Source organism: Dipodomys spectabilis, unplaced genomic scaffold (genome assembly GCF_019054845.1).
Source record: "Dipodomys spectabilis isolate Male_0828 unplaced genomic scaffold, ASM1905484v1 ptg000003l, whole genome shotgun sequence".
Taxonomy (NCBI): domain Eukaryota; kingdom Metazoa; phylum Chordata; class Mammalia; order Rodentia; family Heteromyidae; genus Dipodomys; species Dipodomys spectabilis.
Window position 1 is genome coordinate 5,027,499 of NW_024870680.1, and position 12,092 is coordinate 5,039,590.

The 12,092-nt window shown below is 34.1% G+C and overlaps 2 protein-coding genes across 2 annotated transcripts in view; one reads left to right on the forward strand and one right to left on the reverse strand.

Annotated features, from left to right (window-relative positions):
• Dlg2 (discs large MAGUK scaffold protein 2) overlaps positions 1-12,092 on the forward strand; it is a 2,085,086-nt gene that overhangs the window by 554,778 nt on the left and 1,518,216 nt on the right. The window lies entirely within an intron of this gene.
• On the reverse strand, positions 381-2,415 carry LOC122113542 (transmembrane emp24 domain-containing protein 2). Its single transcript, XM_042686556.1, has one exon. It carries the CDS (start codon positions 2,343-2,345, stop codon positions 1,740-1,742), a length of 606 nt encoding a protein of 201 aa, XP_042542490.1. The 5' UTR covers positions 2,346-2,415; the 3' UTR covers positions 381-1,739.

The following is a 12,092-nucleotide window of genomic DNA, read 5'->3' on the forward strand; positions in this document are numbered from 1 at the left end:
ATTATAAGTTTAGTATATTCTTCCAGTTTATTATTATGTATTTTAGAACATTTTTTCCCTTTCAGTTATAATTCAGGAAATGTTAACTTTTATATTCAGATTTGTAAATGTTATTTTTTCCTTTTCATTTCTGGTTTTAAAATATTTTTAGGAAGGTCTTTACCACTATGTTTATAAAATATTTCCAAATGTTTACTTCTAAAATTTTAGTCTCCTAATCATATTTATACCAGTAAACTACCTAAAACTAATTAATTAGCAGATGGTACTGGGGTGTGAATTTAGGGCCTGTACTTACTAGGCTGGTACTCTAACATTGAAACATGCTTGTAGCCCTACTTTTCTCTGGTTATATTTTATATAATGTCTTTTTTTTTTTTTTTTTAAAAGAATTTGTTTATTTACTGAACCTGAGGCATATTAGATACACAACCAATTTACAACTTTTAATTCAATTTTGAAGTGTTTTCACACACACAAAAAGAAAAACCCATGCAACAGCTGTGCTAAGGTGAAACAGTCACCTTATCAATAAGCTGTTGCAAGTATATTCACCCAAGGTTGAAAAACTGTCCTAAACATGAAAACCTGTAACAAATTTAAATTAATTATATAAAACTTGTTACTTGTATTCCCCTTGCAAAGATCCAAAAAAACAATGTACAAGTAACTAATATACATCAGTCCCAACATAATCCTGGATGCTGGCTCCACACCAAAAGCAGATGCTCCTTTCAATTTCAAACCATCATCAGAGACCAAGAGAAAGTCTTTGTTTACATAAAACAAAATTCACATGTGCCAAAAAAAAAAAGAAAAGAAAAAGAAAAGATAAAAGAACAAGACGACCCAGGAGAAACCAGACAAAACCCCTAGTGCTGACACTGATGTTCAGTGCCCTGGTTAGTGGCTCTAAAGACCACTGACAAAAATAAAATAGTGGCTAAATATCACTGCAAGAAAACCCAAGAGTCTTTAACCTTTTGACATCAGAAATCCAGATTTTTCCAATTACATAAATGCCTACTTTCTATGTGCCCAGAGTGGAGAAAGGGAAGTGCCAGTACAGGAAGGGCAGATGGCGTTTACCTAGAACCCCAGAGAACCAGCTGTAATAGAGACTTTAAGGTTAGGCAGAAACCAAAGAACGGTTTTTAACTGCTGTCAACTTTAGTGGAGGTGATTCAGTCCAAAGATTCAAGGGGAAAATATAAAGGGGGAAATGTTTATCATATTTAAATAAAACACAAGAAAAAGTATGCAAGTACCCATCCTGGTAGCATGAGGCTGGGCAGAAAATGCCGAGACTCAGTGGTGCTGCTTCACACAGTGACTCATTATGATTGCGCTCTCCTGACGAGAAGCAGAGGCTGAGGGCATCTCACCAGTGCAGTCATTTCAATGAAGGACTGCCAGGCTTTGTGGGACCGCAACAATCTACATCTCATTTCGAAAACCAAAGCAAAGATAGAAAGACTGTGCTCCTGTATTTCATTTATAGTGTTTGAGTTTTGAAAGGACAAGAGGCAGCTTTCAAATAAGCAATCTCATATGCCAATCAAATGCCAAATTTCTGCTATAACTGCCTAAAGATTCCCTCCCCCAATACCTATTAATCAGAAAGGAACATAAGCTGCAAATGTACAGATCAAAAAATGAAAATGTAGAAAATAATGACATTATTATGACCAAGGTGTTGGTAAACAAGTGAATTGAGTTGGATCACCAGGAAAAGGCCTTTAAACAACCCTCCGGACCTCAAAAAATCTCTTCAGGTAGTAGATCTGTCCCAGTGTCATGGCAACTAGAACGAGAGCTTCAAAGAAGGACCAGAGGACCACTCTGCTGTTTGTGTTATCGTTTATGGCTCTGTGTATCCTTTCCCGGACTTCCATGTATTCCTGTTCATGCTTTACAGCTGTCATCGCCACAGCCAGCTCATTAATCATTTCTTCTAGCTTGTTCTGGTGAGCCTCTGTCTCCATGTCTTGTCCTTTGGGAGCCTCTCCTATATCGATGGTGAACATCACTATCTTTGGAGTCATGGTAGACATCCTATTACTGAAACAAAACTTGTATGTTCCATCCATGTGTGCAGCAAACGTGTACTTCCCACTGGACTCTCGATCTCCTTTATAAATGCCTTTATTATCAGGACCTGTGATCTCCACGTCGATGTCCAGGAAGCCGCCCTCCGCCACCTCGAAGATGAGGCCCATCTTGGTGCCCGAGGTGACCCGCTCAAAGAAGCACTCCTCGGCGTGCGCGTCGATGCTGACGAAGTAGCCCGAAGCCGTGGCCAGGAGGGCGGCCAGGAGCACCAGCAGCTCGGCGGGCGTCACCATGGTGGGTCAGAGGCCGAAGCCAGGACGGGGACTCGGGGACTCGGCCTCCACAGCTGCCGCCGCCGCCGCCGCCGCCAACGCCTATAATGTCTTGCTTCCCACCTGGACACATGCTTGGACTTCCCTCCATCCTGTCATTGCTGAGATGATAAGCATGGATATCACCATATCCAGCTTTCCTCCACTGAGATGGAGTCTCCAGGCAATCTGGCCTGGAATTGCAATGCTCCCAATCATAGTCTACTACTTCAAATGAAGAAAGAATTCAGCTATATACAATTAGAGGTAGAGAAAGGAGTCTCAAAAACTTTTCTGCCTGGGATGTCCTTGATCTGTAATCCTTTCATTCTCAGCTATTAGGATCACAGGCATGATCTCAGCCTGAAATTTATTTTTAAAAGAGGGGGATCTAACTTTATTTAATAACAAATAGATAATCATTCATCTCTAAAATATTTTTACTGATTACCCCATATTTTTCACTCTAAAGTAGGATGTCACATTTATTGTCTATTGAGTTGTTATCTACTTTTAAACTATGTTCTACTCACACTCATTTAATTAACGTAGCATCTGAGTGTCTGAATGGACAAAGGTTCTTCATCTACTCTTAAAAATTCCTCTGCAATTACCACAATTATTCTTCTTATGAATGTTAGAACTGGTTCTGTCCAACATTTTTGCAATTCTCATTAAAATTACATTAACCTTATGGCTTTAGGATAATGGATGGACATTTAAATTATTTTAAGTGATCCTATACAAGAACATATTTGTCTACATCTTTTATGTCTTTCATAAGGTTTTATAGAGTTTTTTTTTCATTTAGAGGATGTGAGATTACTAAATTGTTTACTTTCATTTTCAACCATTATTAATACATGAATCTCTACTTTCCTTTTGTGTCTAAAATGTCACCAAGTAAAGCCACACTTCAATGATACTTCTTTATGATAACAATTCTGGTCAGGGCCTGAGGCTAGATGTCAACAGTATTATGCATTCAGATTTGAAGCATCAATAGCAAAAGAAAATTTTTACTGTACACTATGTTAAATAAATTTGTCAGTATACCCTGTATGCTCAGATCTACACCACATATGTACATTTGTGAACACTACTGTGGTGGTATGGTGAGTGTTATATGTATGATATATCTAGGCACAATGCAAATTTTGTCTATGTTTATAGAATTCCTTTAATTTAAAAATGCTCCTCAGTGGCCATTTATTTACAAATAATATGTGTCAGATAGAATTACTGATCATTGCATGCATATAGCTTCTTAACCAACATATCATTAGATTTGGGTGAAAATGGTCTTCACCATTAATGGAATATTAGTTATGTCTCTAATTTCTGATTTATAATATGTTCCCACAGAAGGCACTTGGCCCATAGAAGGAATAACATGGTCCCTAGCACACATTTTGACTGACGTAAATTTATGAAAATTTGTTAGTAGAAAGCAAAACTTAGAAGGAAATATATGAATAAAATATGGCATTCTCAGAGAATATACATATATATGTAAATATAAATCAACAAATGGAAAAATAACAATATAAATAGGAGAAAATAGTCTTTGTAAAGTTCTCAGATGATTTTCACCCTGGTACAAGTGGCAGTATTCTTTCTGTGTGTTTAAAGGCAGAGGATACCTGTATAGAAAAAACATGAAGATGATTCAGGAATGGACTTCAGGAATTTGCTGTAAAGGGAAAGAGCTGCTTTGGATGGGGCTAAATTATGCAAATTTTCTGTCCTTGCTGATTGAATTCTGAGGAAAAAAATCCCATAATTTTCCACTTTGCCTGTGTTTTAATTGTAGTTCTAATCAGGTACAGTAATACAGTTTCAATGCCATTTACCTTGAGTTTGTTTTAGCAAACACTGTAATATTTAAGATATTTTCACAAGCACAAAATACGTTTCAGGCACTTTTCCTAATCCTGTAAATTGCTCCTGGTTCTTTGGTTGCTTAGCTTACATTCTCATACTTAAGAAGAGCTCCATCACTGTGATTTTGTGTCTTCTTTTATAATTTTCAGTAATTTCTCATTTATTATATTTGATCTTCTCATTAACATATTGAAGCGAATGAGACCAGTTTAATTATAGTTACAGATGAAGCAATTAAGACATGGCCAAACTCAGAATCTTAAATCAGTGGATACATATTCACTTCAAGAGCTGAAAAATCCTCAGATATTTGAATTTAATAACAGTGCTGTAGAAAACACTTATAAGGAGGCTGGGGAGGTGGCTCAGTGGTAGAGCGCTTGCCTTGCATGCATTAGGCCCTGGGTTCGATTCCTCAGCACCACATAAGCAAAAAGAAAACAGCCGGAAGTGGCGCTGTGGCTCAATGGTAGAGCGCTAGCCTTGAGCTGAAGAGCTGAGGGACAGCGCCCAGGCCCAGAGTTCAGGCCCCACGACCGGACCCTCCCCCCACCCCCCCAAAAAAGAAAACGTTTATAAGTTTTGGAATCACACAGTTTTACCCTAATTTTGACTTGTTTTACTAACCTATACTTCATAGACTTTAATTCTATGCTTGTGTAAGGGATTATAATAGTTAACATGCAAAGCATCTAGTAATAAATGTTCCTGACCAGGGGTCAGTATAGATTTATCATAAATATAGTGTTGGTCTAGAGCTATAAAATATAGATTAAGCAGATGATATACTTCTATATTTTGTGATAGTTTACTTTTTTCTCATTGCCCAAACTCTTTACGATGGTTTCTTAAAGGTGAATTGTATTTTGTGTATATTTTAATATCTGGATTGTGTTTTATAAGTGTTTGTGTTAATACACTTAGAATTAAAATTTTAAGTGGATTAATCCAAGAAGATAGGTAGGTAAAGCTACTATTCTGTTTTATTCCTGAAATTTTGTAATTTTGTATAAAATGACTCTTTTCCTCTGAATGGATTCTCTCAGTCAAATTTTAAACTAATAATTATTATTACTTTACAAGATTTGGAAATTTTGTTTTTCCTTTAATTTTATATTGAATTTAACTCTGAAAATAATTACATTAAATTCCAAGGGAAAATTTAAGAACATATATATTTATGAATGCTGTTACTTATCTTAATTGTTTAATTCTGAGTTTCTTATAGACTAAAACAAAGATAATGTTGTTTTTTTAATTGTGAAAGTTTGTATTAGGGCTTCAGGTTATCTTAAAACAGGAAAAATACTGATTATCTTTTTTCAGCACTAATTTTGAGAGCTCAGGTTTTTCCTAAATTTGATGCCTATTATGGGTACAATGACAATTACATATATTCCCAAAGTATCACATTCATTATTAAGAGCATCATTCCTTATACACCTTGTAAATTGGGCGAAGTATTGCTGAACATTGTCATTAAATGTTGCATTTTCAAAAATAATTAATGTTGATAATATTTGTAGTTCAAGGAAGAAATAAATCACAAATGGTTTGTTTTGAGACTAGTTCTTACAGATAAAGTGTTGACTGGTAAGCACTTTATAAATATTACTTTAGACAATGAATACTTGTCAAATGTAACCATTATTGATGAAAACAAGGAAGTAATAGTAAAATGACAATAATATGCATAGCACTTGTCATACTATTGAATATTTGAATAAATATTTTGAATTCTCATTGTATACATTACAAAAATGTCGATTAATAAAGTTAAGTAATAACAGAAATTATACCAAATATATACTACATATACACTATATCATTAGTCTTCACTTTGGGGACAAAGTAACTGCTTTATAATTGTTAGTTTATATTTATAGGAAATTTAAGTAACATAAGTATAGTTCTTTATAATTTGAAATATTTTTATGTATTTTCATAGTCCCAAAGGTATGTTCTCTATTTTATTTGAATTACATCTCTGTTTGTCTAGTTTTTTGTCTACTTAGTTTAGTTTATTTCTTTGTTCTGTACTTTAATTACTTTCTAATTTTCTCTTTAGTATTTCTTTCTAGTTTGTTTTGATTCTCATTGAATTTTTCCTAACTATCTTTCTGTTCCTTTCTTCTATCCTACCTTCCTTCCTCCCACACTTCCCTCCTTTCCCCTTTCTTTTTCACTCTTCCTTTTTTGGTGGGATGGTGGTTTGCACTTAGCACCTACCACTTCCTAACAGGTGCTCTACTGCTGAACATATTTGCAAATATCACATGTCATATTTCCATTTTCTAAATAGTAATGCAGTATTTGAGGAAAATCATTTTTAATTTTTTTGAAAATGCTACAATATGCTTTCTAACATATGCTAATTCCTAAAGGTAAGCTTTAATTTCTAGTTTTAAACTACCATGGTCAGAAAATTTTGTATTTATGTGTTTTCTGTTTTAGAATACACTGAGTTTTGTGGCACAGTGAAAAAGTTTTATACCTTTCATGAGCACATTAAAAGAAGTCCTGTTTTCTATGGAATAAATATTTTGAGTTGCATCTTATTAAATCGACTCTAGAAATCATAATTTTCATGTACATTTAAGTTCTTAACACAAAGCTGGGATGCAATAAAGGTAAAAGTCGAGTATGAGGTAGAGTTCTAAGAAAGACACACTCTGGTCTTATATGGAAGAAATTTTCCATGTGAGATTCCAGACTACACTGTTGACTTAGAAATGGTGATCGCAAGTATCTTTGAGAGGCATAAAGAGAAGTTAGTGTTTGAGTCTTTCCACTAGCTTTTTACCTGATTTTGTGAGATGTTTAAAAATCAAAATAGATTAGATGGAGACAACTTATCTATACAGAGGGTTTTTAAAAATCTCCCTCCAGATTGGTCTCATCATCAATTTGTATTTTGTGTCTCCATATAGATTCTATTGTAATTTTAGTATATAAGTGAAGAAGAATCCCACCAACATGTCATTTTGCTATTCTAAAAGAAAGCAGATTTTTTCAATTTTATTGTTTGATTAATGCAGTATCTTTCAACTTCAGAAAAAATTGAAACTGCTTATTAAATAAGTATGTGTTACAATATGTAGAAGGTATAAATCTGTAGAAAGCCTATGGAAATCATTCCTGTTAGGGTTTTTTTTTTTAAATTAAAAATGGAGCACAGAATTGTAAGAAAACTGTGTCTAAAGAGGAGCCAATTAGCTAAATATTAGATTTGAGAACAGGTCCTCTTTAATATCAGTTGGAACAATTTCCATAAAGTAGTCAGGGCAAAAGTCAGACTACAGGATGCATTAAGTGCATAAAAGCAAAGTAGAGACAATATGTGTCTCCTCCCTGGGCAGGTTGTAGGAACATAGCAAGAGAGAAATTGAACTTTTCCCCCTTTTTTCTCAAAGGAAGCACGTCTCATTTGTATTTGGCATAGCTGACTGGTTAGCTTCAGTATAATTGTGTTTTGGGTTCTTAATCAAATAAAGTAAGAAGAGAGAAGTACATAGCAAAGCAAAATAAGGAAAGGTAGAATAGAATTGAGAGTCTGAGCATAAAATAAGCCTTTAATCTTAGACTAAAAAAGAGATGATCATACTTTCATCCTGAAGGAAAAGATCCAAGAAAGAAGAAGTCTTTGAAGGTATAGACCATTAAATTAAGCTTTTTTTGTATAGGGTTAGGTAATAAATTGTTTTAGGCCTTCAGGATCACATGGGCTCTGAGACAACAAATGCCCTCTGCCCTTACAACTAGAAAGAGCCAAAGACTACACACACACACACAAAAAACAGATATGCTTGTTTGCTTCTGATAGAGATGTAGAAGAAAAGTGCTGAGTAGGGTGGGCACTGCGTGGGCATGGTTGTTGCTGTAGGTAAGCTTTCCAGGTCTGGGCGTGGTTTCTGTGAGCACACAGCTAATATCAGAGTTTTCTTAGAGACAGAGGTATAAAAGCTGGGTGAATGTGGACATTCCTGCTCTTAAAATTTCTTGTCCTGTACTGATCCTTCTTGTGATGTTATGAGGTGAAGCTAAAATAAAAATATCTGCTAAGATAAAAATAAGATGAATGATACAGGCATTTCGATTGCAGTATTTGTACCTTTTTTTCTAACTGAGAGACGTTTTTTGCCTTTTCACTTAAAGGAAGTGCTTTATAGCTTCCCTTTGGCACATTCACATTGGAAATATGTCTACTCTTTAGGAGACACTATTAAATAAAATAAGGGTTACTTGAACACAGGTACTGAGCAGCATTAGACTTTAGTCATTTAGGAGTCTCCCTTTAGTTAAGTGACTAAAGTAAGGTAGCTAATGCAGGGCAGATGTACTGTGCAAAATAATGCTAACATCCTGAGCCAGATGTGAACAGGATTGTGTCAGCTTTATCATACTACTCAGAAGGGCACATGATTTATAACTTATGAATTGTTTATTAGAAGAATTTTCCATTTAATATTTTCAGACCATAGTTAATTGCTGCTTAAACCACAGAAAGGAAAACTGCAAACAGTGCCATATGGATCTGAGGCTTGGGATTTTGCTGACTGGGCACACCTGAAAGATCACGTGAAAGAAGTTGAAGATAATAGTTCAAGTGAACAGCCATTAGTTTTCGAGCTGGCTAATGAAGGAAAAGATCAAAAGGAGTCAGAAAACAAAAAGATTAAGGTGCTAACACTGTGTAGTTGAAGAACAAGAGTTTCAAAAGAGTGAAAAACTATTTAGATAAAAGACTGAGGCAAAAATATACAAAACGATAACAGTGAATATTCAGCACACAGGTTTTGTTTCTGTTTGTTTTGGTTTGTTTGTTTTTGTCGGTTGTGGAGGGTTGAACTCTGGGCCTGGGCACTGTCTCTGAGCTTTTCAGCTCAATGAGAGCACTCTACCAATTGAGCCACGAATTTTCTAGTGGTTAATTGGAGATAAGATACTTTCCTGCCCTGGCTGGCTTTGAATCTTGATCCTCAAATCTCAGCATCCTTTGTCGCTAAGATTACAGGTGTGAGCCACCATTGCCCAGCCAGCACACATTTTTGATATATTGCTGTCCTTAGCAGAGCTTACTAGTTCAGGTTATAATAAAACAGTTGCTCATCTTACATTGCCACCTGCTAGCTTTTATTACTAAGAGGTCAATGGCAATATTAAGATTACTCTGAGTTAACTTCAGTAAGAACAACAAGAGATTTTGACAATGACAGCTTTAGCTGTGGTCTTCTTTTACTGTTTTCCTTAACCATTAAAAGTTTGAAAAAATGACTTATAGTTGTAGTATAGCTGATGTTAAAAAATAGAAACTTGATTTTGTAGTAAACATTATACTATTTTAGTGCTATTTGAATTCACAATGCTAGATGATATCTTAGAATCAAAGAAAACATTATTGATATTCCATTTTATTATTTTTGTAAATTTGCAGTAAAACATTTAGAGTTTGAATATAAGATTACAAAAGATAAAATCATGCTACACAATTTCATATAATAATTAGAATTATGGGGACAATTCCTATATAGAGGACAATAGCTCTATTATAGAGTGCTTTATAAATACGAGGCTATCTATTATGAGCTTTCATGTTTATCTGGGGAAGATTATGAAGCTGCAAACTTAAATACTGCCCAAATCCAGGCATGGTACTCTTTCTAGGCTTTGCTTAACCATGTTACCCCATTATACTCTGAATTTCAGGCATCTGAAATGTTTGGAGGTGATATGATTATTGCAATAAAGTCCACTTAGATAAGGAAGATTTAAAAGGAACTTATAAATATTGGGCATCAAACATATTCTCTCTTCTATACTAAGAAGTTTGGAAAAAGTATTATTTTACTACTTTATATTTTGTAAATTAAAGTAGAGAAAGGCTATTCAGCTATTGAGGGCCAAGACTAAGTTTAAGTCTATAATTTGTAGCAACTTTTTTTTTTAATCGTTGATGTACTTGTTTGTGTCATTGAAGCTAGCTCAGTCTTTTTGCTACTAGTCTTCTCTTTTGTGGACAAAGCACATTTTGATATATAAATCAATTAAATGAGTAAGTGCAAACATTTGAAAAAGAAATTCATACGGTGTGTTCTCCACCAAAATGTTTTTAGAAGAAAAACATCCCACCTTAGTATTTTAAGCTTTTAATAGCGTAATAGCTCAGACCTTTGTGGAAATAAAAACCCTCACTCTATTCCCTGACTTTTGCTTGCATGAATGTGTTCTTCTAGCATTTCACTTTAGGAATAGTTTCCATTACACTTCTCAAAGGATCTTTCATTTAATTGACAAAATAGCTACAGAGCTACAGCTCTTTGCTGGTTAATTGGAAATAGAGTTTCATGGACTTTTCTTCCCAGGCTAACTTTGAACTGTGATTCTCTGTATCTCATGCTCCTACCTAGCATTACAGATAAGCCACTAGTGCCCAGCCATAGACTTTACATTTAGTAGGAATTGCAGGCTTTGGCAAGAGCAATGTGGTATAAGAAATGCTGTGATTCTTTTTAAAAAATACAACCTATGAAAATACTATCTATTTCCCACGGGTGGGTGAAAAACACTAACCTTTTCCATACTAAAACACACCGAAAAGGGGAAGTTAATATTTTATGAGACCTTATTTGAACAAGTCATTTCATAAGCATGATCTTATTTTTTACTTACAATAGTTCTTCTCACTTTATGAATAGGGAAGAGGTTCTAATGGTTATAAAAACTTAAAGGCCACACAACATCTACATGGCAGAGTCAGTAGTCTAGCCAAAGTTTTCTTGACTTCAAAATATTTTTTCTCACTTTAGCAAGCAATGGGTATAGAGAAAATTGCTCAATATACATTTGATATTTTATAAGTTGAATTCTCTATTAATCACAATATTATTCTTTCTACAGTATTTCAGTAGTTTATATATCCACAATGATAACTCCTCAAAGCAATAGTGTATATAGCATACAGTATATTTTTAATCAATAAAGAAATGTTTTTGTTATTATTATGGTAAGTAAAATTTAATGTTTAATACAATAACTATATCCCCAACTGTAATATCTACTATATAGTAATTATAATCATCTGTTTATAAAACTAACTTCTTGATCAGGTTGTAGTTTTCTCAATTTTAGGAAAATGTCAATTTGTTAAAGGACTAACTTACATTATTGGTAATATGTAATGTATTATTCTGTTTTCTAGATTCTTTGTCTAGCCAGGAAAATTTATAGAAGAACATTGGTGTAAATGGAGATACCTTATAGGGAATCAAATTTCCCTAACCTCTTATTGCGTACAATAAAATGAAATTTATTGCAGTAAATGAGAGTAATAAGATAAATTTGACTGTTTGAATAATAAAGTGAAAATGTTGTTTAGAAAACATAACAGAGAATAACTGAACTCATTTAACTATGGAGAAGCTGAGTTCTGGAGTGAAAGTGTAAACAGAATAATTTAAGGTAATATAACAAGTCCAAAATACTATTTTTTAATATTCTCCACTTTTTCCAATTTATTTTAATTGAATATTACATAGGTTGCTAGAATGAGTAACATATTTTGTTGTTTTTGAAGATTATGTTTCCTACTTGAGTTATATTTCTATATAGTGTCAATGACTTGGATAATGTTTTGACAGATTTGAGTCTTGTATTTGATGATTTCATGAAATTGCTTTCCATGGAGAAAAGGAAAGCATTAGCTCTCATTTCAATTATATTTTCTCAGAGGCATATGTGTTTTTATGGAAAGAGCACTAAATAGAGAGTCACATTCTGGCACTTACTAGCACTGTATACTTTAGCAGAGCATTTGGTTTCTGTCTCTGTTTATTGCAGAATGAAGTA

Bases quoted from the DNA above. Each gene is read 5' to 3' on its own strand.
- LOC122113542 (XM_042686556.1), bottom strand. From the start codon at position 2,345: ATGGTGACGCCCGCCGAGCTGCTGGTGCTCCTGGCCGCCCTCCTGGCC.